The sequence below is a fragment of the Balaenoptera acutorostrata genome, chromosome 6, assembly GCF_949987535.1.
Source record: "Balaenoptera acutorostrata chromosome 6, mBalAcu1.1, whole genome shotgun sequence".
Classification (NCBI taxonomy): domain Eukaryota; kingdom Metazoa; phylum Chordata; class Mammalia; order Artiodactyla; family Balaenopteridae; genus Balaenoptera; species Balaenoptera acutorostrata.
The window spans coordinates 32,404,294-32,423,357 of NC_080069.1; the positions used below are offsets into that span (position 1 = coordinate 32,404,294).

Genomic DNA, 19,064 nt, shown 5'->3' on the forward strand with positions numbered 1-19,064 from the left:
CTTTCTCATGTGATGCGGTGTGTTGGGGGAACATGTCAGCAGGGGATAGGGCTTCAAGGAAATGCTGCAGCCAAGGGAAGGCGTAGGGGCAGGGGAAAGAGCCATATCCTTGGGGAGAGTCAGAAACAGTTGTGAAGGCCACACCCTCAAACAGAGTCCCACTAGAGACTGGGATTTACTGCAAGATTATAGAATGTTTTCCCTCCCGCACAGTTCACCCTCACACCCGCAGGCCTCCAGGATAGTTAAGAGTAGATCATAGGCTTCCCTGGTGGCGCAGTGGTTAAGACTCTGTGCTCCCAATTCAGGCGGCCCAGGTTTGATCCCTGGTCAGGGAACCAGATCCTGAATGCCACAACTAAAACCCGGCTCAGCCAAATAAATAAGTATTTAAAAAAAAAAAAAAAAAGAGGAGAGACAAAAACAAGGACATTAGAGGAATTTGAAGCCTTTGGCACCTATGTTACCACAAACATTAAAAACAGAGCAACTGACAAAGATCAGAAAATTATATCTACATAAAGGAGGAACTTCCAAGGAGAAATGAATGCTGGTAAAATGAAATCCTTGAGTTTTCTGCTTCTTAATCAATCTAAAAAATAACTTTTATCAGCCCTGGTGGCCTAAAGGATAACATATAACTGTTTTAAGGGACAATAGTAACAATGTGTTAAGGAATTATGGCACATGGATAAGTGAAATTAATGACAGCCACGTCACAAGGATGGGAGAAAAGAATTGGGAATACTATGTTATAAAGTTCCTGCACCCATCAAGTGGTGTAGTGTTATTTCAAGGTGGGATTAGATTATTTTAAAAATGCATATTGTAAACTCTAAGGAAACCATAAAAAATTTAAGGAGTATAACTTACACTCTTAAGTGAGGAGATAAAATGGAAACATTAGGGGAAACTGGGTACAAGGAACAGTCTGTACTATTTTTGCAACTTTGCTGTTATTCTAAAATTATTCCCAAAGTAGTAGTTTAATATGTTCCTTAAGTGTACTTGCTTAATTATGAAACTGTCTCAAATAAATTAATGGTGCATCTCTTGCCCTCAGTTCCTAATTTTTGAAAAGTAAAAAATCCTGGAAAAATTAGCACATTTAAGTCAGTTTCTCCACTCAGTAAGTGTTCCTTATAGCTACTAACATAATTAGGATTTTTACACAAGATCCCTTGCTTTTAAACAGCTGATTTCTCAGGCAACCAAAATTCCTCAGCCAAACTGTGTAACATGATGTGCTCCGGATTTGTACATGAGCCTATTTTCTCTGAGTCCATTCTTTCTTTAAATACCAAACTCATCCAGTATAAATTCCTATTAAAGCAAAGGCCAGCTTGTAAAAATAACGGTTCAATCAACCCACAGATCCCTCTCTGCCTCTGAGCACAGGACTATCTGAACAACTAACCCGAGATTTATAGCCTTCCAAATATTATTCCTCCCCCTCCACCCCTCCACCCCTCCACCTCACTTCCAGTATTAATGTCACTCATAAATCTCAGAGGATCATTTCACATGTTTAACGGCCTCATTTAATTTTTTTTCTTCTTACCAAACATGAACCTGGGTTCCTACAATACCAATTTAGCCAAGTCTCCAGACAAACTTGTTCCCTTTGACAGCTGGCGATACAAATTCTCATTCCAGCTGCTTCCACCAGCGTGCTCAGGTCTTTAAGCCCACCAGGTGGAGGTGGGAAGGTGGAAGGGGTGGACCCAGGCCCCCCACCCAGTCTTAGATTCTGCTTCCTCTGACCTCACTGGAAAGGTTCCTCTGCACCCCTTACAGTGTCTGTTGTGCACTACCGGGTGGAATTGAGGGAGAGAAGGACCGACTGTCAGCTCCCACATTTACTGAACGTGCCTTTTTCTGCAACATGTTTGACGAGCTGGTTGGGACCGCTCTGAGCAGCCAAGCCCCCCCCCCCCCCCCCCGCTGCCCCGCATCTGCCCCACTGAGGCCACCTACCCCGAATGTCTGCAAGTAACCAAAGGCCCTCCCCAGCGCCCAGAAATCCACAACCCCTAAGAAGACACTCTGTGTTAAATGAAAGTTTGAAGAGATATTTCTTTCCCCTTTGGAGTAACTCATAAAATGTTAGAAAAGAATCTAATCCTTAGTGAATTACATATGAGATTTTATTAGGACCCAAATATTGATATCGAGCATACTGTCTGATTTGAAAATTCTGGGACTACGATGTACATTTTTATTCTGTAACTTTAGGCCTTTGTATGTATTTGAGAATAAGCACTGTGCTTTACCCTCCCGCATGAGAATGCAGAGAGGGGAGAAGGGGCAGAGTCCAGTGGAGGAAGCTGACATCTTCACTCAGCAGGCATGTCCTGAACACCCACTATGCTTCAGATGCCCTTCCAGGAGCCTGGGGGATACATCAACAAAGGGAAGGAGGATCTCTGCCCTCGGGCTGGGAAGCAGACAAAAAACGAACACATCATCAATAGATCAAGTAGATGGTATGTTCAAAGGGAACATACCAAAGACAAAGTGTACAAAATGGGAAGTGGAACCCAGTAAGGGCACCAAGGAGAGATGTGAAGTGAACATAATTCAATTACTGTGGCCGCAATCAGGTATAAGCCAAGGGATGTGCCTCATTGGTCTGTAACAAAATAGAAGTTACGCACAACTAGAGAAAGCCTGCGCGCAGCAATGAAGACCCAATGCAGCCAAAAAAAAAAGTAAAAAAATAAAATAAAATAACACCAACAGGAAACAATCTGAAAAAATCCTTAAAGTGAGCCACTTTTCATGACAACTGGCCTGGTCTCTCCAACAAGCCAATATCATGCAGATATAAGGGGTTGGGAGGGCTAGTTTAGATAAAAACAGAATGCAATGCTTGGATCGTGGTTCTAAAAACCAACTAGAGCAGAGGTCCCCAACCCCTGGGCCGCAGACGGGTAGTGGTCCACAGCAGGAAACAGTTAGGAACCAGGCTGCACAGCAGGAGGTGAGCGGTTGGCAAGCGAGAGAAGCTTCATCTGCTTCTCCCCATCACTCGCGTTACCGCCTGAACCCCACCCACTGTCCATGGAAAAATTGTCTTCCACGGAACCCATCCCTGGGGCCTAAAAGGTTGGGGACGGCTGAACTATAGGACATGTTTGGGGTGGACAATTGGGGAAATTTGAATATGGACTGAGCATTAGATTATATCTGGAAATGATTCCTTATGAAGTATTCAGGGGTAAAGTGTCATGAAAGCTACAACCTATTTTATAATTGTTCAGAAAAAATACATACATAGCCTTATACTGGGGAGTCATAGCAGAAAAAACAAAATATTATAAGACTTGGGAACATGACAGTACTCTCAAATAGGCTTTGCTATAAATTCCAAAAAGCCTCTTCCTTGATGCTTTGTCTTAGTCAAACTATGTCTTTCCCCTCAAACTAGCACAGTGCTCTGCTCGGAGCAATTGCTCCACTATTTTTTGTTGAATTGAAAATGTTCAAAGACATTAGGCCACCTTTGGGCTAAATATGGCTTCAAAAAAAGAAGGGCTTCTTTTTCTTATAGAACAGGAAGTCTGGAGATAACAGTTGCCGATGTAGGTTCAGCTGCTCTGTGATGTACCCCGAGATCCCGGATCTTTCTGTCTCCCTGCTCCTCCATCCTTGGTGTGATGGATTTCAGATTCACATTTGCTGCCCCCTGTTTGGAGGTGGCTGCGGTGACCTTCAGTGCAAGAAGAAGGGGAAGCCTCCCATGGGACCTTCACTGACATATCTTTGGCCATAACTGCTCCCATGGCACACTGAGCTGCAAGGGAGTCTGGGAAACGAGCATTAAGCCATTCTTTTTAAATTTTTTATTGAAGTATAGTTGAATTACAGTGTTGTGTTAACTACTGCTGTACAGCAAAGTGACTCAGTTTTATAGATATATACATTCTTTTTCATATTCTTTTCTGTTATGGTTTATCACAGGATATTGAATATAGTTCCCTATGTTATATAGTAGGACCTTGTTGTTTATCCAAGTATTAAGCCATTCTAAACTCTCTTAGGGGCAAGCAAAGGAGTTGACTTTATGAATTGGGTTCTGGAGGAGCTAACAAACAAGTTTGCCCGCCAACTCTTTCCTACCCTATCGAAATGTATCTTCTAAGTAGATTTCTTTAGTAGGTATCCATACAGAAATTAAAGGAAAACAAAAATGGAAAAAAACCTAACTTGGAAAAATTACTGCATTTAGTATGGATGGAGCATTAATCCATTCCATAAACATTTCACAAGGCCCTGACTACGTACCAAGCACTGGGCTGAAATCCCTGGAGACAAGGATGACTGAAGGATGTCCCATATCCTTAGGAAGTTTACAGTACAACTGTGGAAACAGGCCTATAAATAGATAGTTACAATATAATGTGGGAAAGGTCCTGTAAAAGAAACACTAAACAGACAGTGACAAACTAGCACGGGGACTCAGAAACGTTTCAGAGAAAATACGGCACAAATGAAGGCCTGGTGGTGAGGATAGCTTGGCACCCCGAGGAGCTGTGAGCGGCTTTATGGACCAGTCTTGTGAGGGCTTGTGTGTGTTCTTCTAAGAACTTTCATTTCTTAGCTTTGCAGAAGATGTGCAAGACGTGGAGTCAAGAGTCTCCTTCTGGTTCTGCTGCTGACTAGCTGTGGGAGATCAAGTTTGAAATTTAACTCAGGGAGTCCCTTTATTTAGCACTGCAATCTTAGAACGGTTCCCATCCTGTAAGAACACTCGTGCTTTGTGTGCTGGTTCTTAACTGCGGAGCTGCCAATGGTGGTTGCAATTGTAGCCATCTGCTAGCACTTGGTAAATTTTTTTTGCAGAACAAGCCAGACATAACTCACTATGGCAAATTTGTACCTGGAAATCATGGAGATGTGATGGCAGACAAGCGCTGTGGTCTTGGAGGAGTCTCGCCAAACTGTGAAGTGAAACCTGCAGAATTTCCTGTGACAGCACTGACTTCCCAATGCCTAGCAGCACCAAAACCAACAACACCAGGAGGAAAACACTTTAAATCAGGAGATACTGAAATGACTTTGTATCTGCCAAATTCGGAGAGAGAGATTGCACGCTGCCATGGGTGCTCTAATTTCATTTAATTTTTTTTTTTTAATAGAAAGCCTTCACCTCTCCTTTTTTGGTCACTTAAGCTTTTCTTGCTGGTGGTTTAAAAATGTCTTTTATTCCATGACATTATAGGAAAGGCTCTTTTGGAGCCATAGTTTAGTTATAAATGACTCTTGCACAACTGTTTTTTATTTCCATTTTGTTTCACTGACTGAGAATGTAAATTGAACTTTAGTGCTATTGTGCTTTGTTCTGCCTCTCTTTGTGGAAATGTGTTCTGAATTAAAGCCCACGAATAAACCAGAGCCGTCCCAAATATTGCCCTTCAGCTTTTGACTAGCCTGAGAGCCAAGAAAAGATAGAGAATGTGGTTTTATGAGCCCCAGATGGCGTAGTGGGTGTCATGATGTCTTTATGTGGAGAGGTCATGGGTTCAGTCTCCATCTGGAGCCGTCTCAGAGCCACTTTGTATCCAGAGGAGTCAAGATGGGGTCTTGGGAAGGGGACGCAGTGCCCCCTCTACCTCCCCATGCGACCTTGATCAGGGTCCATCATCTGTGCCTTTGATGTAGAACAAAACGCTATCCTGAATGACTTCCCCACAATCACTGTCTCCACTGACTTTATCTTTGCTAGGACCCCATGTTAGCTTCTTCCCTGTTCATCACTGGGAAACTCACGGCATCCTCTCACTCACTCACTCCTGAAGCAAGTACAAAGGCTTAGAGAAATATTTTTCTGGTCATCCCTATGCTGTGGTCCTTGGAGAAAGAATAATTAAAAGAAAGTTTCTGAGACCATTTTCTGCTTCTCTCCAGAGCAGGCATAAATCCACACATAGTGATGGCATTTCATTTAGCTTTTGAATAGTACTGGTACAGTAAAGTCATAATTGATTTGTGGCCATGTTATTAATTCATATACCTTTTTTTTCATTTTCAATTTAAAATTTTAAAAATTGTGGTAAAGTACACATAACATAAAATTTACTATCTTAACCATTTTTTAAGTATATGGTTCTGTGGCATTAAGTACATTCACGTTGTTATGCTACTACCATCCCTCCACAGAACTCTTTTTATCTTGCAAAACTGCAACTCTGTCCCCATCAAACACTAACTCTGCATTCATCCCTCTCCCCCAGCCCCTGGCAACCTTAATTCATGTAGTTTTGCTAGACTTTTAGATATAAGCTGCAGGGAAATCATCCTCCCTTTTTCTCCCCCCAGCGTTCTGAGCTTAGCCCAGGAGCAAGGAATCTCTTCTCCTTCACTCCAGTCAGCACAAAGGAAGAGGCGAATTTCTCTGATGGGTGTTTGGGGGAAGCCGAGGGTTTCTGGATCATCCATGACTTTTGGAGGTAACAGGCTCTCCAGATCTGGTCATTGGGCTCTTCTGCCTTCTCAGGGGCTGTGGTGGCTCAGATCTGCCTGTGACTGGATGGGGCTGGGGGAGGATATTAAGAAAAAAGCCCTTAGAAAGTAAAGGAAAAACTCTTTTCTCCAATCCACTTTAACACTTGTAAAACTGGTATCCTGGTCACTGACTGTCTTATTTGTCAATTAGTTCAGAATTCAGGAGAAGAAAAGAGGGGTATTATTTGCTGCCCCCCAGCAATCTCAACACAAGCTTGAGAACATCATGCATGCCTTCCATTTTAAATTATGAACACATTTTAGTCAATTTGTTGGCATATCTTTGAAGATTCCTTAATTCGACTTTCTGTTCAAGTCATACGCCAGTCTTGGTGATCAAGAGCCAGTTCTCTTATTACTAATAACTGGCACCTTTCCATTTTTCATGAGACTAAATAAATCTTGCCCTTGATTCTCCTGGGACTGTTCCAGTTGCCCATGAGAGATTCAGCGAGATCACTGATCACAGATCCACGCCAGCCACGGAGAGCGGCCACCCGTGGGACTCGTGATTTGGTGCTCAAGTGGGAGGAAACCATTCTCTCTGTTGCCATTGTTTCTTTTCTTTATATTTTTTTATTTTGACATAATTTTAGTCTTGCAGAGAAGTTGTATAATAGGGCTGAAAGTTCCTGCATACCATCACCCAGGTTCCTGTAACATCTTCCAAACCATGGTGATCAAATCCAGGAAATTAGCGTTGAAAGGATGCTACTACACAAATTACAGACCTTATTCAAGTCTCACCAGTTTTTCCACTACGTCCCTTCTTTGTTCCAGGATCCCACCTTGCATCTAGTTATCATGGCTCCTTAGTCTCCACGGTTCTGGGACAGTTCCTCAGTCATCTTTGTCCTTCATGGCCTTAACGTAGTCTTGAAGAGCACTGGTCAGTTATTTCTATAGAATGCCTCTTGATTTGGGTCTGATGCTTTTTCATGATTAGGTTGAGGTTACACATTTTCAGCAGGAAAACCACCCAAGCGGTGTTGCACCTTTCTTAGTGCAAGGTGCCCTCTCCGGGTTCCTCATGTGGGTCTGTCCGATCCTTGGTGAGGTCACCCTCAGTCCCCTGGGGAAGGTTGTCTGTTGGGGTCCCCACTATGCAGTGTCATTATTGGAGGGGGGGGGATATTTTGAGACAATGCAACTATCCTATTTCTTCTCAAACGTTTCCTCACTAATTTTCACACCCATCGGCGGATCTTGCCTACAACGATTATTATGTCTGTATCCACCTAATGTTGATTTTCTATTTCCCTCGTTCCTTATGCCATTGTTAACTGGAATTCACCTGTAAGAAAGAGCTGTTGCTACTTCCCCATTTATTTACTTATTCAAGTTTTTATTTGCACCAGTATGAACTTGCAGATATTTATTTATTCAAAGGGTTAGACTCCATTCTGTACGCGGCTGCTGCATTCGTCATCCCTTGGGTCCAAAATCCGGTGCCTCCCTCCTGGTGTGTGTAACTGATGCAAAACAGTTCTAAAGTCAGAGGTAGCCTTTGTTTTACGCTAGTTACCATTTCAACGGGTGCTCCATGCCAAAGGCACTGGATTTTTTCTAATATCTTAGTATAATATCCTGCTAATTAATCTTGACCTAACGAGTAAATTTTTAGTCATAAAAAGTTTGTTATTCGCGAGAGGTTTTGCCTGGTTTTTGAGGCAAAATCAACATAAGTGCTTGACAAAAAAATCAAAAAATCAAATAAGTGCTTGACAAAGTGTAGGGCTCATTAAATGCTAATCATTAATTATGGTTATTGCTCCAATCACTCAGGAACAGTATCATTATAAATAGGACAATTCATAAAGATGCCAGCAGAAATTCATTCAGAAAAACATTTCTCATTTATACAATGGGGTGAATACCTACTCCACGGAATTAATATATATTTAATATATATATATATAACTATTATTATTATTATTTTGATTTTAAGTGTTATGTGGACCATCTTCAAGCATTTCTTCTTTAAATGTTACTCCCCTACCCCCTAAACTAACTCTATCACTAATCAAGTTACTCGTTGCAAGTATTAATAATAATTGGTTTGTTACCTTTGTGGGGAAGGATCAAGGGTGATTTTTGCCCTTGATGCTTTCCTGAACAATTTAAAGTTTTTATACAATGAACATATATTTATTTCTATCATAATAAAATGTTATTTAAAAGATTTTATAGTGTAACCCTTAAACCCTGCTCAAAATGAACTAGAAATCTCCCTTTGTTGAAGAGACAGGATGTCTTTTCCGTTTTGCTCCTCATATTGAAATACACAGTTGTTTCCCCCTTGGGCACCCACACTTGTTTGTTTATACATCAGAACGGTGTTAGGGAGATTATTATGTTAGCTTGTAAAATACACACAATTGGATTCATCGTTCTCCTTTTGAAAATAGTACCACCAGGAAAATGTGATCTGTTCAAATTTCCCCAATACAGTAAAGAATTTTAATTTACTTATGTTTCGGCTTTGAGAAATAGGATTGCTTAAACAAACTCCCTCCAGACCTTGGAGTGCTGTGGGCCAAGTATTGGATTAAATTCAACAAGCCCGAGTTTCCTTACCTAAGTGTAACCGTATAGGCGAATTAGCATTTGTTCACCAAGCTCTGCTAAAACCTTGAATGGATTTTAACCTAGATGGGTTTAATTCAGAAAACTCTTTCTATAGCAATAAACCTCGAAAGCATTGAAGAAAGCATTTGGAATATAGCTGCCCAGCCTGAATTCCAGTTGAGATGGAATGAACTAAGTGGCTGTAAACAGTGCCCGTGATGGTTCAGGGAAAGGGGGGGGGGGGCAGCGGAGGCCTTGACACTGGGAAGGTCCCCCCAGGGGCCCAAATCCCAGGGCCTCACAACTTCTGGTCATTGAGCAGAGCTCATCCAAGTCCCCAGAGCATTTGTTTGCATAGAATATCCATTCTGGTTAAAAATCTCCAGGCTGTTTACCTGCTTAATGAAAGTGAATGACCCTGTCCTGGGAGAAGGCTGATGGGATGGGGCAGGTGGGGAGGGGAGTGATGGAGACACCCCTCACTGAAAAATCAGAATATGCCACCGCAAAAATGCCACTTTGGCATATTGATTATTTTGAGCTGCAAACACTTGAGAAACAGCAGGTGCAGAAAGGGCTCTGGCCTCCTCCTTCTCACCTAAAAGCAGGTCATCAATTTCCAGTGATAAAGTGCTCTCTCCATACTAAGCAGAGAACATTCTTATCACAGAGTCAATACCGAGATGGATCCCCACCAACAAACCTTACTAAAACAACCCTTATCTTCCGTTAGTTTCTCCCATATATTTATCTTCCCTCAATTTACTGCCCCTAGAAACATAAACCCCCTTTCCTTTGTCCTGTTTCCACAATCTTTCACTCATTTTTTCATTTCATTTCTGTGAGGCTCCCTCATTTGTATATGACATAAACTTTTTCTCACCTTAATCTGTTTTTTTTTTTTTTGTCAGTTTAATTTGCAGGATCCCAGGAACTGAACATAAGAGTGTGAAAAAATGGATTTTTTTCCCCCTCTCATTACACCACCACTTGACTCTCCTTTATCCACATGAGTAAATCTTGCTCAAGGAGCCCCTGCAGCTCAGGGAAACTGGAGCTCTTTTCATTGTAAAAGTAAAAAGAAGAAAGTTCTGTCTCTTAGGTTTTTGGGGGGAGCTTAAGATTTAGACTGGTAGCTTGTTTAGTAAATTAACCTTGTTTGGGATGATAAGCCCCTTTGAGAATCTGATGGAAGCTACAGACTTTCCCAGAAGAGCACAGTTGTGTATAATGAGGGTGGGTGGTCCCTCCTTACAGCATCCGAAGGCATTTCTTGCAAACTTATGGGAAATGATCAGGGAACACTGCCTGGGATGCTGTGGGCTTGGGAGGAGGACTGTAGCTGACACTTCAGGTCTGGGTCCATGGCTCCTCGCACCCTGGTGTAGGTCCCAACCAATAGTTCTTTAGAAACTTGAGATGTCTTTGCAATAGCTAAGGAGTGGTTATCAGTCCTTTTCAAATGATCTCCTGTTTAAACAACATTCTTTTTTTTTTTCTTAACTGAATTGTTGCGAGCACTCCTCCCAGTTGATGAAAGAGCAGAAATTGTATCAATAGCTTTATCGTGCTTACCCACTCCAAGATGTCTTGGGCAAGTGTCCTAGTCTCTTTGTTTCTCAGTTTTCTCATACTAAAAGTGGGGTAATAATAGTATCTATCGAATAGCGTGGTTGTGAGGATTAGACAGGCTAATATGTGTAAAACTCTCAAAACTGCCCCTGGTAGCTGGTAAGTGTTGTCTAAATAGCATTGATTTGATGATCAATGGACTCAATGATTTCTAAGGTTCTTTCTTGCTCTAAAAATCACAAAAGCTACTTCCATATATTAATCTACTACCCTGTTGACATACTTTATTTCACTTAATGCCCCAAACAATCCTGTGAGTTGGGTTATATCACCTGGTTAGAAAAGAGGAGGCTGAAGTTGAGTAATTTGCCTAAGATCACAAAGGAGTTGGTTCAGTCTCAAAGATGACACAACCAATCTATAAGGGAAAAGAATCTGAAAGGGAATATATATATATATATATATATATATATATACATATATATGTGTGTATGTATATATGACATATATATATAACTGAATCATTGTGCTATATACCTGAAACTAACACAATATTGTAAATCAACTATACTTCAATTAAAAAAAGGAAGAGGGCTTCCCTGGTGGCGCAGTGGTTGAGAATCTGCCTGCTAATGCAGGGGACACGGGTTCGAGCCCTGGTCTGGGAAGATCCCACATGCCGCGGAGCAGCTGGGCCCGTGAGCCACAATTGCTGAGCCTGCGCGTCTGGAGCCTGTGCCCCGTGACGGGAGGGGCCGCGATAGAGAGAGGCCCGCGCACCGCGATGAAGAGCGGTCCCCGCACCGCGATGAAGAGTGGCCCCCGCTTGCCGCAACTGGAGAAAGCCCTCGCACGAACCGAAGACCCAACACAGCCAAAAATAAATAAATAAATAAATAAATAAATAAGAAAATCCTTTAAAAAAAAAAAAAAAAAAACTTACTCTTTAAAAAATAAAAAAAAAAAAAAAAAAAAGGAAGAAATAACTCAATCTAGAAATGCCTACATACTGGATGATTCTGACTATACCACATTCTGTAAAAGGCAAAACAATGGAGACATTAAAAACATTAGTGGTTGTCATTGAAGGGGGAGAGAGCAAGGGATGAAGAGGCAGAGCTTAGAAGATTTTTAGGGCAGTGAAACTATTCTGTATAATACTATCATGATGAACATATATCATAATACATTTATCCAAACCCATAAAATGTACAATTATCAAGAGTGTACTCTCTCTCTCTCTCTCTCTCTATATAATGGAATACTACTCAGCCATAAAAAAGGATGAAAAAATGTCATTTGCAGCAACATGGATGCAACTAGAGATTATCATATTAAGTGAAGTAAGTCAGAAACAGAAAGACAAATATTATATGATATTACTTATATGTGGAATCTAAAATGTGGCACAAATGAACCTATCTATGAAACAGAAACAGACTCACAGACATAGAGAACAGACTTGTGGTTGCTAAGAGGGAGGGGGCGTGGGGGAGGGATGGATTGGGAGTTTGGGGTTAGTAGATGCAAACTATTATATATAGAATGGATAAACAACAAGGTCCTACTGTATAGCACAGGGAACTATATTTAATAGCCTGGGAAGAGAATATAAAAAAGAATGTATATATGGGTGTAACTGAGTCACTTTCCTGTACAGCAGAAATTAACACAATGTTGTAAATCAACTATACTTCGATGAAAAAGATAAATGAAAAATGAATGTACCTTAAGGTAAACTGGATTTGGGGGTGATTATAATGTGTCAATGTCGGTTCATTCTCGGTAACAAATGTGCCATTATGGTGAGTGATGTTGATAAGGGGAAGGCTATGCATGTGAGGAGGTAGAGGATATATGGGAAATCTCTGTACCTTCTCAATTATGTTATGAACCTAAAACTGCTTTAAAAAATAAAGTCTTGGGCTTCCCTGGTGGCGCAGTGGTTGAGAGTCTGCCTGCCGATGCAGGGGACACGGGTTCGAGCCCTGGTCTGGGAGGATCCCACATGCCGCGGAGCAACTAAGCCCGTGAGCCACAAGTACTGAGCCTGCACGTCTGGAGCCTGTGCTCCGCAACAAGAGAGACCACAACAGTAAGAGGCCCGCGCACCGCGATGAAGAGTGGCCCCCACTTGCCTCAACTGGAGAAAGCCCTCGCGCAGAAACGAAGACCCAATACAGCCAAAATAAATAAATAAATAAATAAATAAATAAAAAAGTGAAGTTCTGAAAAAAAATAAAATAAATAAAGTCTTTAAAAAAAAAAAGATGACACAGCCAGAATGCAAGCCCTAATCCCCCCAAATTACAGACTGAGAAGTTATTTTCAACATAGAGAATAAGGGATTAGTACCAGAAGACAAAAGGAAATTTACACATCAGTAAGGAAAGAGCAAGGAATTCAAAGTGTATGAAATGAGTGGACAGTTCCTAGAAGAAGAAATCTACATGGCCAATAAGTCTGGGATAAATGCTCAGTCTCACTGGCTATCAGCAAATGTAAATTAAAATGACAATGAGAAACCATGGGGTACCCACTGGAAGTGCTGGTGAGGGCAGAGGGAAATGCGCACTCTCTACTAATCTCTTACTCTTTTAACTTCTCACATTGCTGCTGAAAAGTTCCATGCTACTATTATTTCTGATTGTTTGTATGTGTATTAATTAAGCTGCCTTGGGTAGCAAGGAGCTGTAGGGGAGGCAAAACTTTTCCTCTACCCTCTTAGTTTCTGTAGCTGCATTTGCAAATGAAACTGGCAAAAGACAGATTAACAGGAGAAAACACACACAAATTTTATTTGATGTTCATTTTAATTTTTATGTGTACATGGAGACCTCTACAGAAAAAAAGTAAAGGCCCCAAGGAGTGGTTAGACCTGGGGACTTCTATGTCATTTTAACAAAGTGATAAATTGTGGAGATGCAATTAGATAAAGGAGAGGGGTTTAGGCTTCTAGAGGCAGTAAATTCTGGGGAGGTAAATATACGGGAGAAAGTAGTGAAAAATAAGGATTATTTAGTAAGGTTTTTTAATGCAGACTTATCACCTCCATCTCCAGCGATAAAGGTGGTTCTTCCCTTCCTGGTAGGGGAGAGGGGTACAGCTTCACGAAGGGAAACTTATGCCCTGTTTTTAGGCAGATAGGGGGAGGCTAGAGAGCCTTTCCTATATCTGCTGCTTCTCAACTGCTTTCAGCTCAAAATAATCCTTATGCCAAAGTGGCATATTTTGGGGTGCATGGTTCTGATTCTCCCCAGAACATAACATCTGTCTAAAAGTAGCATGAGTACACTGATTGCTCCCTTAAGGAGAGGTCTAGAAGGAAGCAATCCCAAGGTTGGATTGGCACCTTCCCATGCTCTTCAAGGCTCCAGGTTCATTCCAGCTCTGCTCCTCCCTCCTCTGTGTGTCAGCAATGGTGCTCCTCATTGGGATAAGACGGCTGCACCAGCTCCACACATCACAGCCCGAGTAACAAGGAGAGTAGCAGTAAGAGTAAACAGTCCCAGTAGATGTCTCCCTGCATTTCCTTGGTTAGGGCTGTGCCACAACACACCCTGTCCAGTAACTGGCCAAGGGGCCCTGGCTGACCATGCCTGGCCTGGATATGATTATCCCCCCAGGAGGGTCCATACTGCAGGCTTCTGATCTGGGGACATCCACAGTGTCTGTCACAATAGAAGATCTGTATTTTTTTCTCTATGGAAGTTTAGGATTATCGATACTCCCTGGTGTTTTGGGCGGAAGTAGATAACTCTAAGCCCCATATTCTTTAATTCAGCTTCGGCTAGAATATTTGGCTGAAGCGGAAGCATTTAATTTAAAAAAACCCAAGTGAATGCGAATCTGCTAACATTTAACATTTTATTTTCCTGTTCGTTCTTTCTATACCTTTGGTAATTCGATATTGTTCCTCCTAGAATGATTCTCTAATTTTCTTATATTTTCCATTTTTCCCATCCTTCTTACCCTGATATTCCCTTAACTTTATCTTCCATGCCACCTACTGAACTTAAAAAAAAAGTAATTTCGGCTGTTTTTTTGGGGTCTCTGATAATTCTTCTCAATTCACAAATGCAGAATTTTCTCTTCTATTTCTGATGATATCCAACCACGGGAATGTGTGTGTAAATAATTCTTTACCTGATTATGTTTGATTTGTCCATTTGTTTTGGTCCCGCCCACGACGGTGACCCTCATCCATCTGCCCGTATTGAAGAGTCAGGTGCTGAGAAGCCGGCTGAGGGAGTTTGGGGCTAGTGGCCTCCTAGGAGTGAGCCAGTTCTTTCACTCCACATGTCAGTGCTAGGAGGTTTTTTCTCCAAAGAAGGACCCTCAGAGGGGGTGGCCCTGGGCAGCTGAGATCCTGCCTGCCAGAATTCTAGAACGTACTGGACAGACACGCCATCCAGTTACTCCTTGAAGGAAGGGCTTGTTGCCCCTAGCTGTCAGCTCCTTCAGGGTCTGTCTCAGTTGTAGCGAGCTCCTTTCCTTGGGAGCGCAACTCGCCCAGTGACTGATTGGGGTGAAGGCCTGCTGTCGGTGCCTGGAGTTGAACTTGAGCATCAGGCCAGGCCTGCTCACCGTGCAGAGAACAGGGAGAGGCGGCACACCAGGCAGGGCGCTTCCAGGTCCTCCGAAGTCCTAGGTTTAACCCTCTGCTGAAAGTGACCACTGTCCCCTTGGAGACTCGCTAAATGCTGAGTCCTCTTTTGCAAAACCTGTAACAGCAGTCGTAGCAGACGCTGTGGATGCCACATTCTCTCAGAGCTCATGTCTGCCCATCTGTGACACCTACAGCCAGCGCCTGTGGCTGCGGAAGCTTGTGCAGAGTGGGCAAGAATGTGCTGAGCAGCCCTCAGCCAGAGGGGCAGGAGTAGGGCCACTAACCAGCCTTCTGACTCTCCAAGCAGTCAACTGAGAGGTTCCCAGCAGGACTGAGCCCCTGATGTCCACAGCGTGACCCTCTCACTGATATCCGTCCCTGGAGAGATGGCAGTGCCTCCCGCTCCCCTGCAGGTGCTTCCCGGGATCACCTCCCAGATACACTGCTGTCACTTTCATCTTCATTTCAGGGTCTGCTTCTGAGGGAGCCCAAGCTCAGCCACAGTCAGTCAGTAGACATTCAATCAGCACCAGGCTGGATGCCCTGCGTGACCCGCTTAGTCAGAGCTGAGTTTGAGGCTGGCTGTGGGCGCCCATTCTGATTGGCCGTCAGTTGTGTGCTTCCATTCTGATTGGCCATCGCTGGAATCAGGGCTCTGCCCTAAGTGGGTCGGGTATCTGATTACCTCTGCCTTGTGGAATTGCCCCACACCTCTGGGAAGCAGCTTGTCCCACCTCATTTCATAGAAGGGGAAACTGAGGCTCAAAACGTTGCCTGAGGTCATAGAGCTAAGAAACTGGGAGACCCTTATTGAAATTCTATCTTCCTGAAAAACTCCAGAGTCCTCTGTTCTTAACGTGGAAGAGTCTGCCCTGCCTGTCCAGAAACAGATGAAAAGGGATTCGGAAACAATAGCCCAGGAATATCAATAATGTTCCCAAGACTCTAAACAGCTATTCTCTAACAAATAAATGCGTTTCTCTCACTTTGTGATTTATAAGTTATTTTTTGATACACACACACACAAAAAAAACCCACAAAAAAACCCCAAACACCATCATTTGAAGGGAAAAAAAATCCCAAATTTAAAAGTAAGTGAGTGGGACACAAAGACTGTTACAGTTCAGTGGAACAAAGGAAAGTCACGTTGGTTAGAAATTAAGGGAGATTCGAGGGCCCTTTTGGAAATTATTGTTTTCCCAGGATTTTATCTTCCAGGGCTATTTTTAGCCCATTTTGGATTGCTGTGTGATAGAGAGAAAAGTAAAGCAAATGGAGTGAATAGGAGTCAAGAACAGGTCTTGGTGACATCCTGGCTGTAGGACGAGAGGCAAGTTAGTTTCCCTGTCTCTTTTCTCATCTGTAAGTGGGTTTTGGGTGGGTTTAAATGAGTTCAGTTTCTTGGAGAGCTTTGAGATATAATATGACAGATGCTAATAGTCTACACCCTTGGGTGCTTTTAAGCTAAGTCTTGGGGAGAAGAATAAGTGGGATCCAATTGTGTCACCCTGACGTGTGGGTACAAATGAAGATCCGCATTCCATATCTTCTTGGTGCACAATCTCTTCCCAAAATATTTGTTATAAAGCCCTTTCAAATTTGAAAGCTCATCAAAATAACCCATTCATCTTTGAAACATAAACACACTTGGAATTTGGTTTCTATGAAATTATTTAAGAAATGTCTGTGTGACTATTTCTGAAACAACATAAAAGAGGAAATACAGTTGGTAAACTCTTTAGATGTTAAAGTGTATTTTTTTCTTTCTTTTTTAACCAGACTCTGATTCTGAAAAATCAACCTTCAAATATAAACATTCCTGAAATCAGAAAACTGTACGTATTAGCTGCCGAAAACTGGGTTTAAACCCAATTTTACACCCTCTTGTTTGACTGCAGTCAGGGTGGAGTGAAGGAGACAGTTGGGTTTTGAATTCCTGAACACTGGATATGGAAAGGGAGTGAAGCCCGTGGGACAAAGTGTGCAGGTAGCCACAAAGCTGCCCACGGACCTCCTGGAGCACAACTGCGTGTTCTTAATGGTAGATTACCTTGGGGTAATTTTCCATTCGTTTAATAAATATTTGCTGAAGAACCTATTTAGTGTCACTTATCCTTCTGAAGGAAGAAGTTAAATATTAATAAAATGCTCCAGGTTTAATTTATCTTTGGCATGAAAGCCATCATTACTAATGAAAGATAATAGGTGACATTCTAAAAGCTTATAAAAACAGGGTACTGAAACAGCAAAGTTGAGAATTAATATAAAAGTTTATTTCTAAGTATTCAGAACTCATCTAATCTGCCATATCATCTCGGGGAACAAGGGCTGTCTGCAGTAGCAGTTTTGCAGAGGGGTGGATGCCAGCACCCCACGACCTAATTTAAAATAATCGAGTCCAGATGCCGTTGCCAAAAAAGAGGTTTGCACCATTCACCACTGTGACCTAGATCATATTTCAAAAGTGTCAAATCAAAGCTGTCCCACCAAAGCCTGATTTCTTAATGAATTCCTTATGTATTTCATCTCTTGAATACAAAAAGTGGGGTATCCATTGGGGAGTAAAATTCAGATTTACAAAAACAAAACCTGCGAGTGTGATCCTTTGTGAAACACACCCCTCACAGCTGATCCCCTCACTGTAGAATTATTTACTGCTTCATTAAGATGTTTTTATTTAAAAAGCCACATCTGAGAGGCAGCATAATATTCACAGAGAAAAGGGAATATGAGCTGAAGGCAATCTCATTGAAATCTCAACATTAACATCTTTAAAAAATGCTGACATTCTGTCATGTTAATCTGGTGTTACTAAGAGTAAAATTTCAAAAATTTTATCATTTCTGTATCTTAAATACTGGCCTTTTTCTTGAAGAAAGTTTCTAGCTAAGGGGGTGTTTTCGAGTCCTGACTTATTATGCTAAGTATGTCTGAATACTTAAGAGCAAGTTTTCTTCTTTTTGGAAAAGAGAAAAGAATAATGATCCTCGAGGTGATTATATATATACAGAGAGATGGATGGATGGATGGATGGACAGACATAAGGACATAGTAGTGTCATCCGCTTTTGAACAATAGCAATCTCCTACCTTCAGGCCACCAGTTCATTGTGGTCTTTTCTCAGAAAGATGAAGCCTAAAAGCCCTGAGAAGTACTTGTCCAAGAATTCAGGAAAACAGGGCTCTGTCTTACACATGCCCCCAGGACACTGAAATTAAAGTATGAAAACTCCATTTTTTTCATTCATTCAACCAATAATGATTACAGAGTGCCCACTCTGTACCAAAGCCCAGAAATGGCTCTTGCAGCCATGCAATTTAAATGGTTCATTCCTCTTTCCATATGCAAAATCTTTAATAGCATTTCCAGTTCCAGAACAAGAAAGTGTAGGCTCATTTATCCCTCCTCCACCCCCCCCCCCAAAAAAAAGCAACTAAATAGCCTGGAAATAATCCAACAGACAAGAATAAAGGATTCTGAAAGCTGGAAAGAAGAGGTGGACTAGTTAGATACCTCAGGACTTCAGGACTGATGATGTGGTGAGTTCTTTTATCTCCTATATGCCTCATATGGGTGCCAGAGAGGCCTGAAACCTGGAATCACCAATGTGCATAGACAAGCAAACAAACAAACAAACAGACAGACAAGAAAGGCATTGGCCTAAGAACCCAGAAAGGAGAAACCCAACAGAGCCAAAATGGTGGGGGGTGGGGTGGAATGCTAACTCCCACTTCACAAGGGGCCACATCAGAGGGTGCCACTTGCCTTCGAAGTCACACTGGGCTGACCCAACCCCTTCTCCACCCCT

General features: G+C 42.1%; 1 protein-coding gene across 16 annotated transcripts in view; it reads left to right on the forward strand.

Annotated features, from left to right (window-relative positions):
* Positions 1-19,064, forward strand: part of LOC130708511 (dihydropyrimidinase-like) — a 117,781-nt gene that overhangs the window by 77,426 nt on the left and 21,291 nt on the right. For 3 of the 16 annotated variants that reach the window (XR_009008734.1, XM_057549203.1, XM_057549222.1), the window contains one exon: positions 17,036-17,091. The exons of 3 other annotated variants lie outside the window; for them this stretch is intronic. Coding sequence is in view for 8 of the 13 variants with exons in the window: in XM_057549203.1 (XP_057405186.1) it covers positions 17,036-17,091 (56 nt within the window). In the remaining 5 variants the exon portion in view is untranslated. 10 more of the 16 variants (XM_057549211.1, XM_057549215.1, XM_057549206.1 and 7 more) reach the window with 9 other exon arrangements.